General features: G+C 48.9%; 1 protein-coding gene across 2 annotated transcripts in view; it reads right to left on the reverse strand.

Moving 5' to 3' along the window:
* Nucleotides 1–3891: 3891 nt before the first annotated feature.
* Nucleotides 3892–23336, reverse strand: part of LOC135815774 (TATA element modulatory factor-like) — a 41413-nt gene continuing 21968 nt past the window's right edge. For both annotated transcript variants that reach the window (XM_065329114.1, XM_065329113.1), the window contains 13 exons: nt 18628–18726; nt 18200–18287; nt 17292–17359; nt 16956–17019; nt 15293–15332; nt 15001–15094; nt 14728–14780; nt 8310–8419; nt 7181–7228; nt 6824–6930; nt 5837–5943; nt 5545–5676; nt 3892–4699 (listed from right to left, as the gene is read on the reverse strand). In XM_065329114.1, the coding sequence (XP_065185186.1) occupies nt 4570–4699; nt 5545–5676; nt 5837–5943; nt 6824–6930; nt 7181–7228; nt 8310–8419; nt 14728–14780; nt 15001–15094; nt 15293–15332; nt 16956–17019; nt 17292–17359; nt 18200–18287; nt 18628–18726 (1140 nt within the window). In that variant the 3' untranslated portion in view covers nt 3892–4569. The remainder of the gene's footprint in view (nt 4700–5544; nt 5677–5836; nt 5944–6823; nt 6931–7180; nt 7229–8309; nt 8420–14727; nt 14781–15000; nt 15095–15292; nt 15333–16955; nt 17020–17291; nt 17360–18199; nt 18288–18627; nt 18727–23336) is intronic.

Below are 23336 nucleotides of genomic sequence, written 5' to 3' on the forward strand. Positions count from 1 at the left end.
CTAGCCTGACCTAGACCAGTCAGCAGATTCGCATACACCTGTGGGCCCAAGCGGGCCATGGCCATAGAGTCTAGCACAGGCAGTTGTACCCCTGGTCCAGGCACATCACACGCACTACTACTACTACTACTACTACTACTACTACTATTGACAGCTGCCAGGATTGGCCACGCCGCTCCCAGATGGGAGGTACTGTCAGAGAGGTTAGGGGGGGGGAGGAAGGCAATGCTCCAAGTGGCGATCCAGATCTTGCCGCCTCCGGCCGGCGGAACCGTCGGTTGTGGCAAACTTGGCAGTGAAACTTGAATTGTTGGCGTTCAGCCACAGTAGGGCGCTTTCGACAGGTTCCACAACGGTGACGCTTGAGACCCGCAGCCGATTTAAATGAAAGCTGACAGTTTGTGCAAGTTACACCCGGAACAACAAGAGGGGCAGGGGCCGGCGGCTGGTCGTCATCGCCTAGCCGACACTTATGTACCGCAAAGCCTCCTCGCCTCTGCTACGTAGCCATCGGTTGCATGTTGGACACTGTACTGATCCAGGCTGCTCCGATACCGGGAGCTGACGGATTGCTGAACACTTTGTGCCGGGCCATGTCGGAACTACGGCGGAACAGACGGTTGCAGGTTGGGCACTCGATGCTCTTCGGGGCAGGTTCCTTGTCCTCACCTGCTGCTGTCACCACTCCACGCCACTCCCCACGATCGCTTGCCAACTCAAACCAGTTACGCACTCCAGCCACGGATAGGTCCATGTGAAAGGTGTCCTTCCAGCGACGACGAGGTCCACAGAATGGCCGAGACTGAGGGAGACAGGCACACAACAGCAACTGCTTCGGTACTCTGGTGTCATCAAGACGCGCCAGGTGCCCAAGCCACTCCAACCGTCTCTGCTGCACCATGCGTGACAATGGTGTGAGATCACCCCACTGTGCTCGCAGTTCCTGCGAAGAGATGCGCTGTTCCCACTGTCGGCCTCGCGATACGCCAAGGATGGAGCGAATGTTGGCATGGTGAAACCGGTCCATTCTATCTAAATCTGCCTTCAACGGCGTCCAGCATTCTGAACCATACAGAACCGTTGACAGGACGCAAACGACATACAGGTGGCGCCTGGTAGGGAGGTTCAGGCTCCGGTCATGTAGGATGCGCCGAAGACCCGGCCAAAGGCAAAGGCCCCTGCACCCTTTGCTAGACGGCTCCGAATGTCCGCTTGCGACCGCGAGTCTGGAGTGATGGTGGAACCAAGATAGGGGAATGAGGTGACTGCTTCAACCCTATCACTGCCAATGACCAAATCAGAGCAATCAGCAGGGCAAACTCCGAAACCTGCAACGAGAAGCTTGGCCTTGGTCATGCCCACAGCCAGCTTGGGTCTCACAGTGATCACACGCACACACACACACACACACACACACACACACACACACACACACACACACACCAGCGCGCACACACACACACACACGTACACCCACACCACACACACACACACACCGACACGCTGTACTGTACTTGCTCACTGCCAAAATTGGTCACGTGGGTCCCCCGGGAGAGGGGAGAGAGGAACTCAAAAGGAATCTTGGAAAGAGGACTCAATTCGCTATTGAACCGCCCAGCGCCCGACACCCCCTGAAATCCCCAAACTATGGGTGGACTTGCAAATGATCCCACTTACGGGCTTACCATACCTCAGTAAGTGGGCGAGGAAAAGGTGAAGAAAAAGGATTGACGGCATTAGGGTTCCGTCCCGGGATCCAACTGCAGTTACCCCTGCCCCCAGTGAGGGTAATACTTGGTACATGTACTAGTGTGGGTGGCTAAATCAGAGTGGATCTGACATAAGCTTCACTAGCACCAGTGATTACACAAGAGTTAACCCTTTGTGTACCAGGCATCTAATGTATGCGCGGGGTACTCATCGGTAATGATGGACCTATAGCATAAAACTAAGACACATTTTGTATGTGCAAGTTATGTTTTTCTGAATCTGTTGGTATCAATGTGTCCAGGTAAGAACATATTTTGACCGAGCACACAACTACAGATACAGGCCATACCTGGAATACCTATTTCTGAGTCAATTGTCCATATTCCTGACAATTTAGATCCGTGTACTCGGAATCGTGAATATACTTGCTGACATTGCCCCTCTTCACACAGAGCAACAGGAGACCACTGCACTAGTGTATAGCCGCCAGTTCCATGCTTCAACAATAGCGAAAGGACGGAAAAGAGCCATATTGCGTGAATACCAGATGCCAAACAATTGCATCAAAATTTCAAATTCTTGAAATTGTGTCAGATTTGAATATGTACTTTTCACTTATCTACTTGCGTCCAGCGAGGGTATTGGCGATTGAGAAGACCAGGAATAGTCGATGGGTGGGGAAATTCACCTGCCTTGATTATTTCAGGCCATCGCTGCGCTCCCTCTCGCTGCTGCTTGGAGAGCGAATACGGCAATGGCTTCAGCGATGGAAATTCTCATTTTCGATTCAGATCCTGAGATTATATCGCTACTACAACTCTCTCCTGGCGTTCACCATCACTAGTAGACATCGACAACAGCTAGAGCAAGCTATATTCCAGATACAAGCAGCGTAACCGAACGAAAACACGATCGAAATTGCTAAAATATATCGCAGAGCGCTGAAATTGCAAAGCGCACTTTTCGCCGCGATCGTTCTCCATACTTTCAAATGGCAACCTACCCACATCATACATCAAAATTTGCAGTGGGATCTCAGCTGCCCAGCGCAAAAAACCGCGAGTCGATCGGAGCAAGGACGCCGCCGAACGGCGCGGCGCAGTGCGGTGCGTCGAACCGTAACGTACGTTACGGTTCGAGATGGGGCTGGTACACAAAGGGTTAATCTAACCAGAAGCAGTCCATGGTCAACAGGTATGTATACTCCAAATAGAAAGTATATGAACCCTGAAACCAACAAAGGTGGCAGATACAACAATACAGTCATGTACACCTTCAAGCAGCCGAGCCTGTTGACAACAGACCCAACACTATCCGGCATATGTGTACCCACCAGCCGAACTAGCCGGCACACACACCCACACACACCCACACACACACACCAGCCCATTCCGGAAGTGATGATAGCGAACAGCTATGTTAAACATAGCAACTTGTGCTGGGGTTACACCTTGCGAGGCTGATGAATTGACCACCACAAATTTTAGCCTGGTCTACACCACACAGCTGATTGAAGTGGCTTTTTCTGGCCAGACAGACAGACAGACACCCACCCACCCACACACACACACACACCTTGACCTTGACATACAGCTGCCATTAACGGCTAGGTTGCCCTCATGAGGAGGGACGACACGGCTTCGTGGCAGAGCATCCGGTCCCATATGCCGTCGTAGATACTGTTGCCTCTGAAATCTCTCGCCACATGCACAGCAGAACTTGAACTGAAGACGCTCCCTCACTGTTGGTTGCTTGCCGTGCTTACAATTGTGCCATTGAAATTCACCAGCAGATCGGAAGCAGCGGTCTCATGACAGGCAGTGGAATAAGCAAAATTGTTGATTTTGAAGCACTAACAGCGTAGACAAGACTTTGCACCAGGCTGCTGGCTGACAGGAAGTTGACGGGCAGCACTGCACTTATGCCACTTGTACCCAGACACTAAGTTGGCGGCCGCAAACACTGCAGTGCACAGTTGGCTTAGACAGTGGTGGTGGTGGCACAACATCAACGACACATGATCTCCACAAGGGTCAATCTTGGGCTAGCTGTTGTAAACCATGGAGTATCCAAGAAGCGTAGGTCGTGATGAACACGGCCGGTCCATGAGCCGAAAGCGCGGACCTTCTGCCGACACACATACACACACACACTCCCGAAAAGCACAGACATCTCCGGATCTACATTGAAGATCAAACGATGCATTGTCATCATATACATAATACATGTAGATGTATACGTAAGACAATAGTGACTACAAGCAGACAAGCCTTGACAGGTTAGGTTGCAGAGCTGGCAGTAGAGGACAGAACAAGCTTGCCTGTACATGTAGACTATTAGGCAAATGCTGCTGTCTGTCTGATGATCGCTGAAAAGCGTGAACCTTTTAAAGTTACAGCTATGTACACAACCTTTCGCCTCTGTTGTGTGCGTAGACTATTACTATGTAATGAGAATGAGGACAACACAACTGACGCAAAACACTTGGCCCTAAGAAATGAATAAAACTAAAATACAATTGCCAGAATATTGGGAACATCAACACATCAAAAGCAGGAGAATAATCGTAAAATAGGAACAACAAAAAGGAGCAAACATTCAGCATATCAACTGTACACAGAAAATAGCAGTGCATACCGTAACATTCAGGGAGGGTGCATACACACGCACACGCACACACACACACACACGCATGCACGGACGCATGCACGGACATACCTTCACGAGCCATCAAATAAACAACAGGAATACTAAGTAAAAATCAGGGGCCTAGGTGATAAGCTATGAAACAAGATACTGGATAGTGGTAAGAAAAATACTCAAGGAGCGCAGTACAGTCGGGAGTCTGAACAAAGGGTCTCACGTGGAATTATCAAACCAGGGAAGTGGTCTACCAGTAGACAATGCATGTATACTGGACATTGCGCTCAACAGCCAGCGTTCCCCTGTTCCTGATAGGGTTGAAATACACCGGTGAACATCCTTGGGCCTGTGGAGCACAGAGCGCACATTCATCGTATCAGGTAGGCCCAATAGAAATCAGCTACATCACGTGTTCCAAGTATGTTTCGAACTACGTAAAACTCTGGCCGGATATCTGCCATGATTATGCTGGTACTGTAAAAGCCATAATATTATTAAATTTTATAACGAAGTGCTAATTCTAACGAGGTAACGAGGAGAAATCTGTCGTTAAAATAGAAATCGTTATACGGAAATCGATACAATACTGTTGCTATTGAGCGTTGAGGATGAGTGAGAATCCTTTGGTACATGTAAACCAGTCAATTTTAGGAAATCGTTATATATGCGCCCCGTTAGAATAACGACTTTAACAGTAACTCAAATAAGCAAAGTAGGTTTCTGTCAGGGAGTGCTATTTGTACTACTCCACTGCTCGCTAAAACAGACTGGGAGCATACAGCATGAGCACAACACCACGTGATGCGAGTTTACGTTGTAGGCGGACCCATTAGGGTATCCAGAGGTGCACACTTTTTCTTGGAAGCTTACTAAATTTTACTCTTGACGTCACCACTGTGAAATGCCTTGCTCTGGTGACTGGAGTGACATCCCAGGAAACGACAACCCAAACACTCAACGGCATTTTGTCTCAGGAACTTACTGAATGAATGCTTGTAAAAAGTTAAACTGTATATGATTGAGACAGATTCATTGAGGAACTTACTCAATGCTTCCAAAACAGTGGGCAACTGAGACCAGTTCATTGTGTGTGTGTGTGGGGGGGGGGGGGGGGGGGGGGGAGGAGACGACGACGACTTACAAATGCTTACAAACGGTGGGCAAATGAGAGCAGTACATGGAGAGACTTACTGAATGCTTCCAAAACTGTACGTAACTGAGACCAGTTCACTGAGCACAGGTTTTTCGTGGACACTGCACGGCAATTGAAATGTTACCAAGAAACGGTGCAGTGGTTTGAACTCTCCAAAGAGGAATGTGACACTGTAGTAGGCAAAAAACACAAACATCAGGGGCTCTTACAGAGAATAAAGCAAAACGACTAATACAGCAACTATATGGGCAAAGAATTGAGGGAGATAGCTATCACGCTCCAGGTGTGAAAAGGTTAGCGCGTAAAGATCGTCTCCTAAACGAAACTGACCTCCTCTTGTCCAGGTCGCGTGTGGCTGTGTGATGCAGCGATGCCGTCCAGCACTGTTCCACTAGCATGCGTGCCGCAGTGGCAAGCGGCGATAGCAGATCCAGCACCTGCAGCGATAGCACAGCAATAGCAGGTGACGACGGACGGTCAACACAACGTCCTCCATGCATCAGCATTTCTCTGGCAAAAGACCTCAATACGCTGTGCCTCAAATTCTGGTGTCGACATTCTAGAATATTCCGAATATGCGAATATTCCTTCACACCACTGTCTCAGATGTCCATAACATCTGCACATCTTCATGCATGCGAACAGTGGAAATCCATCAAGTCCAGAACAAGACTTCCAATTATCTGGGTAGCTGGGTACATTTACAATGCTTGTGTTGAGAAATCAACCGCTGACAGTTCAACGCAGCCGACGGTAATACAGTGTGTATAAGAGGAAAGCCAGAGTTAGCTACTACCATGCCTGCCTACCCCCAGAGCTAGCTACTACCATGCCTGCCTATCCCCAGAGCTAGCTACTACCATGCCTGCCTACACCCAGAGCAACAGACTTGGATGGTATATGCATGCTCCTAAAAAAAAAATTTTCGTCTGATAATCATATGCACAGAAGATGTGGTTACTCCATGTACTTTATAATGACATCACTTCACTACAGGCATGGCACATACATGTCTGTACATCGCTGGGCAGCAAAAACTTGCCATCACACAGAAAGGTCCATCCACATTAACCGCTAGGCGCTATAATTATATTTGCCATCAAGGTAATATCAAGCCTGGCGGCAGCCTGGCACAAACGAAGCTTCCAAAGCTGACTGTACTTCTAATTCTACACACAGTCGCATATACCGAACTTTACTTTGACAAACTCGGTCCGGGCCGGCGGACATTCATACCGAACTGCGAAATGTCTCACAGACTGCTACACAGCTACAGCAGAGCGTCGCCACAAGGTCACACCCGTCGTCACTCCTTACCTTATCAATAGTCTGACACTGCACAATTGATTCCTGGAGTGCCTCCACAGAGTCGAGAAATAGCACCGCTGCAAAATCGGACCAGTCCTCCTCCCAAATGTCCGAAGCTACAACAGTCGAGGGGAAATAGGAAAAAAAGGAAGAAACATACTCCTGGATAAAAGGAAGGATGACAAATGTTGCGAGTTATGACTAACTGTCCACCAATGGAACCAGATCATATACAGTCAGCTAGTGCGACAGCATGACACAAAACTCCGAGTCCCGAGTTCAAGAAACGTACTGTTGTGGATATTGCACAATACTGGCCACAACAGCATACTAGTAGATGCGGTGCACGAGCTCTCAAGGACTTACGCGATCCAGGCTGATCCTCAAAGTTGATGGTAGTGACCGTCGTCACTCCTACAGTGCATCGCACGAACATAGTTGTGAGAATAAAACATAAAATAGATTAGACAGTTGTCTAAGGTCCTCAGGCTGCGTACAGTGCTCTATGTCCAGTGGACACAGCCAGTAATACACTACTTCAGTGTTGCCACATCATTATAGCCAAATATCAGTAAGATAAAAAACCAAAATGCATCATCCGGGGGCTTCGCCCCCGGACCCCCTCCCCTATATAGCGACCTCGATACACACACACACGCGCGGCACTGATAAGAAAAAAATGTCATGTTTTGCGTGAGACTCGGGCTGAGTTTGCCGATTTTTCTCGAGACAGATGAATATTTCGCTTAGCGCCTTAGGAGAGAGCTATGGAAACACGCGTAATGAGCAGTAAAGGCCAAAATTCTGGATCATGACTTCTAAACCACGCATAAGGTCAAACTTGGACACTTTCATGGCTGTTGTCGGCAGGAGAAGGTCAATTGTCGGCAGGTCGTGACATGCCTCAAAAATCGGCAGGCTACTGACATGTCGGCAGGTGTGGCAACACAGCTACTTACACAGCAATAACACAATCAAGTCCTTTTCTGCCGCTACTAAGGGTTTCGTGAAGAAACACTCACCAGACAGCATAATAGATTAAATAGAATAGCAATGCATGAATCCAATATGACAGGAAGACTGTGGTTACAGACGTATTCTGTATAGGATCAACACATTGTCACCCTACTAGTACTAGTCGGGTCCAAAGCACAAGAAAAGACAACGCTTCACTCCCCCAAATCATCGTTCCCTCATTCCCACATTATGGCGGGCATCTGTTTCAACATAATCCATTACCATCTGGCTGGAAACACAGGGCCAGTACCTGAATGAAGAACAGAATACCGACAAAACGAGGGGAAGGAACTGCTCAGGCATAGATGATGAGTTACAGCTACAACCAGACAGACGTCAAGCCGCGACAACGAGTGTGTTCGATGGCTTGAGTCTTCTGTCACCAGGACGGGTGGTACGTGCATGCTACAAGACATTCAAACGAGAAATCTGCACCGCCCCGGACCAAAAATGCAATACGTGCACAGGTTGCCCTCACCGTCCATTGTTGTTGGCTGTTGCAGATCCATGCACACCACGACGGTGTCACAAAGAAATGAAACCTTTGCCTGCTGGGAAGTTTTGTACATTAAGCGCCACTCTTGAAGCCTGCCAGACAGCCACATAACACATCAGAAAATGCATCATAAAAAGAGAAGAAGAAGAAAGCGTTTGACCGATATTGCCTGGTGACAGGACAGTCGAATAAAATACCCCCATTCTGTGACAGTCCCACCCTTTTGCCAGGACAGTTGAATAAAAGACCCCCATTCTGTGACAGTCCCACCCTTTTGCCAGGACAAGAGAAACAAGAAGCATCTGTTAGGCCATGGTAAAAATTAACTTTGATTCTCAAGTACGCGCGCGCCGATTTTTGGCGGCGCACCGACGATTTTTTATTATTTCTATGCATGCATATGCGCGCATGAAAACGGTCAATGCGAAAGGCATGAATCAGGGAGTAGTAAAATACTGGTATTTTTCTACTCCCCGGCCTGAATATATGAACATGTGACCATGTACGTATGTGTGACCCTATCTTTGGAAATAAAAAAATTGTGGGAAATAAAATAAAAAAACGCTCGCTCGCACCGATTTTCACAGGCTCATGACCTGAGAATCAACTTTATTTTTTACCATGGCCTTACAGAAAAATTCACAGCTCACAAACAGTACACAATGTACTGATGTAGGCAAGGACTGGAGAAGAGCGTGCGGTGAAATTTTTCTGCAACTAGGACAACGCCACAATGAAGAACTAATACGAAGGAGTAGAAGGATGTTTGTTTGCTGTTAGTATGACACACATACCTCGTACTTGAAAATTATGTCGTTGTATCGAAGGTGGCGCCGGCGGTGTTGCCCACCCGGCTCTGAAATGAAAGACGTCGGAGTTCGTCATCTGCATCTTAAGCAACATCGCCGTCACGTAACTACATTGCGTTCCTTTGGGGCTCGGGTTGGTGGTGTTATCGCCGGCCGGAGGAGTACTGTTTTCTGCATACGCACTCATCGTGTTGTTCCTCACACGAAAAGTTCAAAACAACGACGTACTTCCGTTCTCACAAAATAAAACTAGTCCACATAACATTCACACATTCTTCTTTTCAATAAGAAAATAAATAAAGTCTTTCGTTGCTACTTGAAGTATGTCTTACACAAGTCAAGATTCAGAAGGCATGGAAGACCTGATCGAATCACAAAAAGTGATCCAGCCTCACAGTGCGAGGAAGCGCTGGAACAAAATCAGAGATGACGATGATGAAGAGTTGGCACCTGCCAAAAAACCGCGGGAGCTAAGCCAGTCATCCAATGACGGGGAGGTATGGCATTGGGTGGAATCCCAGGCGTCAATTTCACAGTCCCAGAGTGGAACAGAGGCCTCAGCTCGAACCGACGCCTCCCAGAAGGAGCATCCCTCAAGCCCTGATATGTTCCTTGCTTCGGACGGGAGTGTGGAAGAGGAAAATGTCCATCTGGACAGAGGACAAGTCAGGACGTGGGTGCGCCAGGCTCACCTCTACGTCCGAACGCTAGGGGACAATGATTCGTCCCTGCTGATGGGAGCCATCGCGGAAAGGCTTCGAAATGGATGGAGTCCCCTGTAGTCAGCAGTCATTGTGGCATCAAGGGCAACGACAGGGCAGATCATCTTGCCAAGCTGGGGTGCGATGGAAAAAATAAATTCTTTCGTTGCTACTTGAAGTATGTCTCACACAAGTCAAGATTCAGAAGGCATGGAAGACCTGATCGAATCACAAAAAGTGATCCAGCCTCACAGTGCGAGGAAGCGCTGGAACAAAATCAGAGATGACGATGATGAAGAGTTGGCACCTGCCAAAAAACCGCGGGAGCTAAGCCAGTCATCCAATGACGGGGAGGTATGGCATTGGGTGGAATCCCAGGCGTCAATTTCACAGTCCCAGAGTGGAACAGAGGCCTCAGCTCGAACCGACGCCTCCCAGAAGGAGCATCCCTCGAGCCCTGATATGTTCCTTGCTTCGGATGGGAGTGTGGAAGAGGAAAATGTCCATCTGGACAGAGGACAAGTCAGGACGTGGGTGCGCCAGGCTCACCTCTACGTCCGAACGCTAGGGGACAATGATTCGTCCTTGCTGATGGGAGCCATCGCGGAAAGGCTTCGAAATGGATGGAGTCCCCTGTAGTCAGCAGTCATTGTGGCATCAAGGGCAACGACAGGGCAGATCATCTTGCCAAGCTGGGGTGCGATGGAAAAAATAAATTCTTTCGTTGCTACTTGAAGTATGTCTCACACAAGTCAAGATTCAGAAGGCATGGAAGACCTGATCGAATCACAAAAAGTGATCCAGCCTCACAGTGCGAAGCGCTGGAACAAAATCAGAGATGACGATGATGAAGAGTTGGCACCTGCCAAAAAACCGCGGGAGCTAAGCCAGTCATCCAATGACGGGGAGGTATGGCATTGGGTGGAATCCCAGGCGTCAATTTCACAGTCCCAGAGTGGAACAGAGGCCTCAGCTCGAACCGACGCCTCCCAGAAGGAGCATCCCTCGAGCCCTGATATGTTCCTTGCTTCGGACGGGAGTGTGGAAGAGGAAAATGTCCATCTGGACAGAGGACAAGTCAGGACGTGGGTGCGCCAGGCTCACCTCTACGTCCGAACGCTAGGGGACAATGATTCGTCCCTGCTGATGGGAGCCATCGCGGAAAGGCTTCGAAATGGATGGAGTCCCCTGTAGTCAGCAGTCATTGTGGCATCAAGGGCAACGACAGGGCAGATCATCTTGCCAAGCTGGGGTACGATGGAAAAAATAAATTCTTTCGTTGCTACTTGAAGTATGTCTCACACAAGTCAAGATTCAGAAGGCATGGAAGACCTGATCGAATCACAAAAAGTGATCCAGCCTCACAGTGCGAGGAAGCGCTGGAACAAAATCAGAGATGACGATGATGAAGAGTTGGCACCTGCCAAAAAACCGCGGGAGCTAAGCCAGTCATCCAATGGCGGGGAGGTATGGCATTGGGTGGAATCCCAGGCGTCAATTTCACAGTCCCAGAGTGGAACAGAGGCCTCAGCTCGAACCGACGCCTCCCAGAAGGAGCATCCCTTGAGCCCTGATATGTTCCCTGCTTCGGACGGGAGTGTGGAAGAGGAAAATGTCCATCTGGACAGAGGACAAGTCAGGACGTGGGTGCGCCAGGCTCACCTCTACGTCCGAACGCTAGGGGACAATGATTTGTCCCTGCTGATGGGAGCCATCGCGGAAAGGCTTCGAAATGGATGGAGTCCCCTGTAGTCAGCAGTCATTGTGGCATCAAGGGCAACGACAGGGCAGATCATCTTGCCAAGCTGGGGTGCGATGGTGACCAGGGTAACATCGACCTGGCTGTTCAAGCAGCCAAGTCATTCATCCGCAATGCCACTGCCTACCCGAGACCACTCCTTAAGATCAAGAAGCTTGGCCCAGACAACACTGGGCGCAAAACAACGTCTACGCTTAACCAGCTCCTCACTGGACACAGCAGTCTACTTAACGAGTACCTCCATCGAATCTCGGCACGACCCTCACCAGACTGCGAATCGTGTGTAGGGACTGCTGAGAACGCTGACCACCTACTGCTCAAATGTCCGTCCCGGAAGAGTAGCAGAGATCTCTCGAATTTAGCTGTGTTTGCAGATGTACGAGAAGCCATCCTCACCGAGCCATCACAGGTCGTTCAGTTCCTGCAATTGGAAGGACTGCTCTAAGTCCTTGCCAAGACTTTATACTAGTAATCAGCAAATGGATTGGACACAACTATTTGAAGCTTAGCTCCCATACAGGCCCCTAGTATTTATTTTATTTATTTTACTTCCGGCACCTTTCTACTGTTTCGGTTGAGCAACAATCAGATATTTATCCTCCTTCAATTGTCTCTATTTCTAGCATCTTTGTTTTGATACCGAAGAAGAAGAAGAAGTCCCCTGTAAATGACTACGAACTACAGTCCATTTCAAAACTATAGACACGTACCTTGGCAAAAACCGTTATGCCAGCATCTATACCACATAAAATCTGTGATCACTTTGTGCATAATTTTTTCCAAATTGGGCGTCTGTTATCCAATCGTTTAGAAACTATATGAGAGTAATTGTGGAGCGGTCCTGAGCAATATTCCGAAAACTATTCTCAAAAAGGTCCAGCCAAATTTGAAATATTTCAAAAACCCTACGGGTCTATAGTTTTGAAATGGACTGTAATTCAATTCAACACTTCTTTCTAGATGCCTTCCTTCAATTTAGTTTCATAGTTCTTACAATAGACTTCCTCCCCATAAACCTAATCATGTTGTATTATTTGTAGCCCACTTGTTCTTTCACTTTTTCCAGTAATGAATTCATATATTTCAATAATTTGTGAGAATACTGGAGCCTGGTATGCTCACATAACTTCAGAAGACTGTTGTTGCTGTTGGAAAGTTGCGATCTGGGGGAACTAGAAGTGGTACCAGAGAAAGCAGGATAAAGCGTATACTGCATGAAGCCCAAGAGAAGCTACCTTCCTGTGGTAATTTTGCAATTCATTATCCGTGGCCTGGTAGGGGAACGAGTCAGGATGCTTAACATTTGCATTTGCACTATTTGGGGCCTATGTAAGTAAGGGCCTTAACTGCTCAGTAAAAGCAACACCTACAGTTGTCAGATTCATGTTAACCCTTTGAGGCCCATAGTACGGATATATCCGTACCAGTGTACAGTGCATACTTTTCAAAGCGCAACCTGGCGTAACTCGGCGGTCCCTTGACCAAATCGGACAGTCGAAAGGGCTATCGACATTAGAACTGTCTCAGCTATCGGCTCGAAAAAACCCGAAAGCGATCCGAGTTCGGTGAGCGGAGATACGAGACTCGAACTAAATTCGCTCAGCAGAGTCAACTCGAGCGTGTGCATTTTGAACTCGTTTTTAGGGGTTTTCCCTGACTTGCGGCCCACGCAGCTACAGATAGTTCACGTCATCGCAAAGGCATGTTTCTCAGCTCTCCAGGAAAAAAATTTGAGCGATCTGCAATGCAATTTCTTGAAATGGCAGAGAATTTGAGTTGGGCGCTCGCAATGCTGGCTTTGGAGCGCCGTATCGCGCTGCGGCGCTGGTTCTGTGGATCGAGTGATGTATTGCTGGCTATCGCTGTGTTCCTCTAGCCATGAGCTTTCCAGAAAGCCCAAGATCACCAAAATCGGCCAAAGGACACCAAAGTTACGACCAGATAAGTACCTGGGCTCGCGTATGCAGTGCATTTCTTGAAATAATTGTGGGCTCTAAAGGGTTAAAAGGTGCAGATCTGAGGAGGACTTGCAGTCCTCCGTCAAGAACTGCACTAAATGCAGAACAAAGAACCTTCTTAGCGGAGCACTTAACCACACACTTAAACTCCATAACAATTGACAGTAGAGTGGAACCAACGGACAGTTCAATATTACAAGTTCTCGGTTGTGCTCTCATGGAAAAAAACAATACAAGAAATGGGGCATATTCCAGAATCGTATGAATGCATGGTAGACCCAAATTGAGTAGAATATGAGAAGAACTGCAATGGCACGTATTCATCTAAAATGGCAGACGCCCACGCTGCATACATGGTATGGGCGCACGTGAGCCACGCTGTGGGGACACTTGCTCGATTCCGCATACAAATGCATACAAATGCGTGGAAAAGAAGTTTCTCTAATCGCTGGAACTTGTGAGTTTCTTTCGATATAGACTACTGGTCTTCAAGGTATACAATAGTAGTGACCCAACGAAGTGGAATTTGCGGAATACAACGTTCGAGACGGCTCAACAATTCAAGAGTAAAGTGCGAATTTACTATGTACGCAAATGAGAAAACCTACTTGTTTCCCCGCAGCGCTAGTCAAGTGCTCCTTCAGTGAATACGTGCCATTGCATGGGGTAACACTAGGAGTTGGATGTATAATGAGAATTGGATAATGACCTGTTTCTGTTTATCGATACTTATTGGAAGTAATATATGGAGCTCCTGAATACTTAGATCCTCGCGGAAGAAGTCAAAAAGGTGAAAGCTCAGCTGCTTTTTATTTTGATTTGGCTGTGTAGCTGCACGTGGGTGTCTGCCTCTTTGGCATTCTCCTTCGGTACGACGTACCCATCTGTGTTACAGATCAAAAGGCACACGTGCACCGTACATTGGAACAGCTAGCTCGATCGACGAGCACACGGGCTGGACTTCGTTTTTGACGACGAATGTACGCGTGGAGGTCAAGTCCGGCGTGACGTCACTCGGTACTTCGGGACAATTTTGGGCACCTCCTTTTCAAATTTTCACCCACTTCCAGCCATCGCAGAGAAAAACGGATAACACCATCGTGATCAGGAGCCAAAGAACTACAAGATAGACAAAGAAATTTTTTGGTGACAGTTCCCCTTTAATCAACTGACCTGCAGGTGCTATTGAGCCGCCAGGCTGCCTCCTCCAGCTCATCATCAACTTCCTATAGGGCAGTGAAGACAGGATGAGAACCGAAACACACAACACATGAGAAACTTGCCAGAGCCGAGACGGACAGGCCACACCTGATTATACCGGCACACCCAGATTCAGAGACACATCGACACCATACGACATACAATCATGAAGTGTACTACAGTTCTGGCAAGCCAGCCGCCTCACTACACCACCGATCAAAGTACACAGACTGATAGGCAACACACCGCTTTCGAGTCCACGAGCTTCTTCTTGTCTTCAGCAAGCCGAACCAAGGCCGCCTCACTCGATGTTGCTTGCTGTTGCAGTTGGTCTTTCTCACTAAACACACAGGGTAAACGCGGAATCGGGTTTCAAGAGAAAGCCTTGGCATCGGCACAAAGTAAAAGGCCACGAGAACACAAACCTGGTCTGAATAGTATCAGTGCACATTCATGGAAGGCTTACCCCCCCCCCCCCCCCCCCTGCATACACTTGTACACATACCGTATTAGGAGTAGTTCACACCCGAGTACTCACTTGATTAACCGTGCTCGGTCAAGCTCACATTTTTCCAGCTCTGTATGCAAAAGGCACAAATCAGATGGAAGACTGGTGCAGTTCAGACACAGAAAAGAGCAGTCGTCCGTGAACACGGTTCTACGGTTCATTTCTATGAAATGGCTGCAGTGGAGTCGTAACACCCTTAGGAAACCTTTCTCACTCCCCTCAATCTAATTAACGATCTACAAACCAACCCAATAGGGCTTGAAAGTGCTACGTCACAGCATAACAACAATTTCAAAATTCCAAAAAATTGGATCCACTTGGATCCAGTTTTGTATGGATCCAAGCACATTTCAAGCCGTCTTACTCACAGCAAGGTGATGTAACCAGTGAAACTGACTGATTTGGCTACTGGTGGCGAAGTAAAAGTCACCCCTGCATACAACATGAGTGGGTTGCTATGCACCCACATACTGAGGCAATAGACACCCTTAGCAAACAACGGTAACGCTATTTTTTTACGGTACTCGCACCTTGATCACCCAAATAGCGTTGAAGCTGCAGCGTATAAACGTTATGGGGGCTGATTTATCGTTGTGACCAACGGTACGTGTTTTGGCCAAATATTGCATAGTCCGTACGCATTTCACCTTGTATCGCGTATATGGTGACAAAAATGGTTGTACCGCGCGAAATCAAAGCTATTCTCGTGGCAACAGCATACTAAAAATAACGCGCATCTTGCTAAAGGTCGAACCCAAATCACGGTATTTTCCCCCTTACGATAATAGAGAGGTTCCGCATAACGTAATTACGTTAGTAAAAAACGTAGTCGATCTACGGAAAGTCTAACGTAAACTGCATGCGGATCTGTGTTCCGCCATACGGAGTTTTCAAATAACGTAGCTGCCCTTGGCAACTCCGAATGCGGCAGTGTACGACCAGATCGACCTGGGGAGAGAGTCATAAATTTGTACCCCAATCCACTTACGGACCAGCTACGTTATCAGAGCCCTATCTACGTACTCTCCGTAGACAACTTTCCGTAAGTGGAGTGTAAACTCGCGAATTCACGGGTTTTTCCCGCCCACTAACGTAAAGTTGCTTAACTTTACGTAGTGCGGAACCTCTCTAATACCGTTACAACATAACGTTTTTTGCTAAGGGTGTCTAATAGCAAAGTCACACCTTAGTGGATCCAAAATAGAAATCTGATGTCAACTTACTACTCCCTGGCCGTTTTTGACGTCATCACTTTCAAGCCCTATAATAGGACAGTGTGCTTCTAAACGCTTCAGCAATGATTTCATTTCATCAATTCAAGACTTCAAGGCACACACAGGTCTCCAGCACAGAATATTAATTTCCGCGAATGATACAAGTGCACCACCACACAGCAAGGAAAGTGAAACAGTGTTTCCATGCAAACTTTCCCAGTGTACAGCAGTTGGTATAATTTAGTTGAGCCGCGCACGGTATGCCAGCAGCAGCAGCAGCAACTACAGTGCTGGCCTAAGAAATCCAACCTCATGAATAAAATAGCGCTGGGCGCCACGCAGCCCTAGAACTACACACACTGGTGTGTGCACTCGAACGCGGCGCTACTGTATTCATGGGGTTGGATTTCTTTGGCCAGCACTGTACTTCGAGGTAAAGCACACAGAAGATAAATGAGTAACCAAGCTCAGCGCCATACCGTCACGGGCCTCCACCAGGAGCGAATGCTTCTCCTTCACCTCCGATATAAGCTGATCTTGGGCCTACACGAGTAAAACAAACATGCATAAACACACATGCCTATTGCCCACGCAATGATAATGCTATCCAACAAGCCATGCTAGAAATAGCAGCGCGTGCTGGGGATTACACAAATTGATCGGTTCTATAATCTATTCTCTGTTCAATATTCGGAGGCTCCAGTGGAGAAAATTGCGCCTACATCAGGAGCTGGGGCATGACGTACATGCACTTGTATGTCTCGTACCATGTAATACTATGTACAACAATACCAAGCACAATGTGGGAGGCCAACCTGGAGCTCTTCCTCGGAAATTTGACTCCGACGCAACCACTGGCACGCATCCTCTACCTCGCTTGATGCTGCAGCACAAACAAAGACACCCACCCACACCCATACCCACACACACACGGTACTCTACAGACTGTCATTGCGAGAAGTACGCAGAGCACAAGAGAAGAGCCGTTGACACGGCTGCTGCCATGGAACTTGGAATTCATCCGAGGATCCTCAAATGACCAGTAGGCACGGGCCCTGTATGTATCGGTACCCACGGCACAGGGAACAGAAATCTCCAACAAACGGATTCACATGAAGTAAACAAAAAAACAACGCTAGTCTCATCCAGTACTGAAGGAATACATGTATTCCCAAAGTGCTCTTGTAGACCTTGGAAAGTCGGTTCACTTCTCGCAACCGCACTTGGGCACGCTTTCCAAAATTTGACTTCCACATCATTCGGAATCTTCCGAGTAAAAGCGGGAAGGGCAGCAAGAGATTCCCACGAGAACCAACATCATGAGTTCAGCTCATTTAACAACAGAATAAGTCAAACAATACATACTCTGAGAAAGTGGTGGACATCACCGCAACTGCATTATAAAGAAAAGGGGGTTTGTCAACTGACAACCGCTCTATTCAGTTGCTATTCACAATTGGTGCATGCGATGGATGAAAAAATTCTTTATTGTGACATTGAAAAATTATGACGTTTCGGGCCAGTCACCCGGTCAGTCAGTCAGTCAGTCACAGTAAAGAATTTTTCATCCATCGCATGCGCCGATTGTGAACAGCAACTGAATAGAGCGGTTGTCAGTTGACAAACCACCTTTTCTTAATACATAATCTGGCTGAAAACAATCGGTCATCCCAGACAGCTCCATTGCCATGCACATGCCTCATGCCCAGCGGATAAGTCGTACCTGCATCTAGCAACTGCAAGCCCTTATCGATCTCCTCGCACTGCACCGAGAGCGACTGCATCAGCGTATCCAGGCGTTGCTGGCTGGTCTGCATTCAGCCGCAGACACAAACGTGGACACAGAGACAAAGACAGACAAAGGCCGACACACACAGACACACGCACACAATTCAAAACTCTGGTTATCAGCTGATATAGCAAACCGCATCCATCTGACCATCAGGCGTAGAAGAAGGGGGGGGGGGGGGGCAAGCGTTGTATTGTTCTTATTTTTCATGTATTATAGTTTATGTGCAGTCGAGTTACTACGTATGTATCGATACGCTGTGCTTGGTGAAATCCATTCTTCAACACGGCAGTACTGTATCTGAACAACAATGGGGTAAGACAAACCAGAATGCAGTGGCATAAAGATGGATATGAGCGTACCCTCAACTGCTGTGAGTAGCGATTGAGCAACTTAGCTTGGAAGGCAGAGGCCTCCAGCTCAGCCTTGCCAACAATGTAAGACGCATGTGCATCAGCCACCTGAGCAAAGAAAGAGGAGAAAACAAAAAGTGGTCTGGCTGATTGAGGGCACGGTGCATTCACTGACGATTGACTACAATGTAGACAACATGTACCAAAATTACAGAAAATTCAGCTACACTGACAGCTGAATATCTTACGTGGAGTTACCAACCACACAAGCCGACCTGTTTGGGAGCTATTACGCGTTGTATTACCAGGAGATAGGCAACAATTGCCGCATACAATATGCAATATTCTGGTCCAATGCCAGAGCTAGTATTGCAAGCACCGCTGTGCGTTAGTATGGCCAATGCCGACACTAACTGGGGCAACAATTGCCCGGCGAGAATTCAGACGTGTCAATACACGAGCATGCAGTAGGGATGCACTTGTGGGCGAATGTAGGCGCACTTGGCTCCATGCCGGCCTGACCCACGATCCCTACTGTTGAATTCAGATGTGTCAATACACGAGCATGCAGTAGGGATGCACTTGTGGGCGAATGTAGGCGCACTTGGCTCAATGCCGGCCTGACCCACGATCCCTACTGTTCTCCCTTACGGGATGGCTTAAAGGATGCACATATGAGCGAATATAGGCGCACTTGGCTCAATGCCGGCCTGACTCACGATCCTTACTGTTCTCCCTTTCGGGATGGTTTTGAATGGAATGCTAGTGAGAGATGGGGTGGGTGGTGGTGATCAGAAACTGGCCGCGATAGTCAAACAATTTGACCGTCAGCACAGCAAAGCGAAGAGCAAGAAACAACAGTATGGCGAATTGGAGTAATGCGCATGCTCCGCACAGTCCCGTGCGGAAACGCGGGAATTCGGAGTGCATGCATGTTATGCATGTACAAGTGTTGCTTATGGCAAGGATGTTGGTGTGTTGCTAACTCCACTTACCGTGCCATGCACGGAAACTTATATTTACCAACCACACAAGCCGACCTGTTTGGGAGCTATTACGCGTTGTATTACCAGGAGATAGGCAACAATTGCCGCATACAATATGCAATATTCTGGTCCAATGCCAGAGCTAGTATTGCAAGCACCGCTGTGCGTTAGTATGGCCAATGCCGACACTAACTGGGGCAACAATTGCCCGGCGAGAATTCAGACGTGTCAATACACGAGCATGCAGTAGGGATGCACTTGTGGGCGAATGTAGGCGCACTTGGCTCAATGCCGGCCTGACCCACGATCCCTACTGTTGAATTCAGATGTGTCAATACACGAGCATGCAGTAGGGATGCACTTGTGGGCGAATGTAGGCGCACTTGGCTCAATGCTGGCCTGACCCACGATCCCTACTGCTCTCCCTTACGGGATGGTTTAACCCTTTGTGGACGGACTGTACGAGTTTCGATCTAATAAGATCGAAAGTCTGCAGGCGGTAAAATCTTCGTAACTCCATCGTTTCTTGAGCAAATTCCACAATCGAAGGGTCTACGTGGTAGCGGGAACTCCAAGCTGTCCAATGCAACAATTGCCGAAGAGTTACAATGTCGGACGCCAGAGATATCGCACGCCGTATTCTTACCTCGGCAAATTCAAATTTTTGATCGATCATTTCGCCATTTTGGGGGAAAATCCCTTTTCGTGTGCTCTTTGAGCGACTGAGCACATGATAATGACGTAGCCGGCTGAAGTTTGAATCGTCTCAAACAGATTTGAGCGTTCTGCGATGAAGGAGAGTGGAATGGCGTTGATGGGACGAATTTGCTTGCATATCAGGCTTGGAGACGACTTTGCTGTGTTACCGCGCCTGATTTGTGGCGGATGGATAATGGAGATTGGTACCCTGACGTAGCTCTCGCCAAGAGCTTTCCAATGAGCCCTTGATTGTGAAAATCAAGTGAAGGACACCAAAGTTATGACATGGAAAAGTTGAAAATTGTACTGACATTTTGTAATTCTGGTGCATACTGTGCTAGTAATCCGTCCATAAAGGGATAAAGGATGCACTTGTGAGCGAATATAGGCGCACTTGGCTCAATGCCGGCCTGACTCACGATCCTTAAGCGGGATTCACAGAAGCTTTTTTGCGATGCGACAGGCGCGAAACCGGGAAAACCCCAAATCGCAGCCATGTCGCACCCCACGCAACTGCCGCAACTGGGCCATCGCAGGCCATCGCAGAAGTTGAGCTTGGCTCAACTTTTGCGATGCGACAAGCGATTTGGCGTACGATTTTGACCTTTTCTACAACAAAGTTGTACAAAGGTTCAAGAGTTGCCTATAAATTTGTACAAGTTGTATCAAACCGCGCGAATATCATGGTGACGTACCCAAATCAGCAAGAATTTGTCGCATCGCTGACTTCTTCTGTGAATGGTATTTCGCGAGTTCGCATCGCACGCATCCATCGCAGATCGCGTCGCGTGTCGCATCGCAAAAAAAGCTTCTGTGAATCCCGCTTAACTGTTCTCCCAAAAATACAACATGACCCAAACAGGATTTATCGGCATTATTATTTACAGCAATTGATGCGAGCGCCGTCCAATGCGGCTGCCCATTAGCATAGTGGGCAATGCGCTCTAAGGACCGGATCTGGAACAACGCTGCTGGCACTGATCAGTCCCTGGGTGTGGCTTGCCCTGGCGCGGGGGCGACAAGCGTCCGGAGCGCTGCAGCGAAGCGTATGTCGTGCTGGAGCTGTCCGCCAGGCCCCGGCGGATGAAGTCCATGGTTGCGTCGTCAACTGCTGAAGGGTGGACTGCGCTGGTTGTGTCGACACTGCGTCGGCAGTTGGGCTGCGAGTCCGGAAGCGCTGACAACCTGACCCAAACAGGATTTATCTGCATTACTATTACACTACAATTGATGTGAGTGCCGTCCAATGCGGCTGCCCATTAGCATAGTGGGCAATGCGCTCAACGTACCGTATCTGGAACAATGCTGCTGGCACTGATCAGTCACTGGGTATGGCTTGCCCTAGTGCAGGGCGACAAGCGTTCGGAGCGCTGCAGCGAAGCGTATGTCGTGCTGGAGCTGTCCGCCAAGCCCTGGCGGATGAGGTCCACGGTTGCGTCATCAACTGCTGGAGGGTGGACTGCGCTGGTTGTGCCGGCACCGCTTCGGCAGTTGGGCTGCAAATCCAGACGCGCTGACAACCGGACCCAAGCAGGATTTATCTGCATTACTATTACACTGCAATTGATGTGAGTGCCGTCCAATGCGGCTGCCCATTAGCATAGTGGGCGATGTGCTCGAAGTACAGGATCTGGAACAATGCTGCCGGCACTGATCAGTCCCTGAGTGTGGCTTGCCCTGGCGCAGGGCGACAAGCGTTCGGAGTGCTGCAGCGAAGCGCATGCCATGCTGGAGCTGTCCGCCAGGCCCTGGCGGATGAGGTCCATGGTTGCGTCGTCAACTGCTGGAGGGTGGACTGCGCTGGTTGTGTCGGCACCACTTCGGCAGTTGGGATGCAAGTCCGGCAGCGCTGACCTGACCCAAACAGGATTTATCTGCATTACTATTACACTACAATTGATGTGAGTGCCGTCCAATGCGGCTGCCCATTAGCATAGTGGGCAATGCGCTCAACGTACCGTATCTGGAACAATGCTGCTGGCACTGATCAGTCACTGGGTATGGCTTGCCCTAGTGCAGGGCGACAAGCGTTCGGAGCGCTGCAGCGAAGCGTATGTCGTGCTGGAGCTGTCCGCCAAGCCCTGGCGGATGAGGTCCATGGTTGCATCATCAACTGCTGGAGGGTGGACTGCGCTGGTTGTGCCGGCACCGCTTCGGCAGTTGGGCTGCAAGTCCAGACGCGCTGACAACCGGACCCAAACAGGATTTATCTGCATTACTATTACACTGCAATTGATGTGAGTGCCGTCCAATGCGGCTGCCCATTAGCATAGTGGGCGATGTGCTCGAAGTACAGGATCTGGAACAATGCTGCCGGCACTGATCAGTCCCTGAGTGTGGCTTGCCCTGGCGCAGGGCGACAAGCATTCGGAGTGCTGCAGCGAAGCGCATGCCATGCTGGAGCTGTCCGCCAGGCCCTGGCGGATGAGGTCCATGGTTGCGTCGTCAACTGCTGGAGGGTGGACTGCGCTGGTTGTGTCGGCACCACTTCGGCAGTTGGGATGCAAGTCCGGCAGCGCTGACAACCGGACCCAAACAGGATTTATCTGCATTACTATTACACTGCAACTGATGTGAGTGCCGTCCAATGCGGCTGCCCATTAGCATAGTGGGCGATGTGCTCGAAGTACAGGATCTGGAGCAATGCTGCCGGCACTGATCAGTCCCTGGGTGTGGCTTGCCCTGGCGCAGGGCGACAAGTGTTCGGAGCGCGGTAGCGAAGCGCATGTCATGCTGGAGCTGTCCGCCAGGCCCTGGCGGATGAGGTTCATGGTTGCGTCGTCAACTGCTGGAGGGTGGACTGTGCAGAGTGTGTCAGCACTGCGTCGGTAGATGGGCTGAGAGTCCGGAAGCGCTGTACTCGAAGACGAGTAAGAGACTTAGCAGGATCATTGCAGAGTCGCCGTTGGGCTGAGAGTCCACATCAGCAGGTCTGTTGAACAGAAGGGGGAGGATCTAAGGCGAAATGGTGATGCTTTATCTACATGGTACGAACCTTCCCAAAAATGCCAAGCCGGGGCCAGACATGAGGGG

This window comes from Sycon ciliatum, chromosome 4 (genome assembly GCF_964019385.1).
Source record: "Sycon ciliatum chromosome 4, ocSycCili1.1, whole genome shotgun sequence".
Lineage (NCBI taxonomy): Eukaryota > Metazoa > Porifera > Calcarea > Leucosolenida > Sycettidae > Sycon > Sycon ciliatum.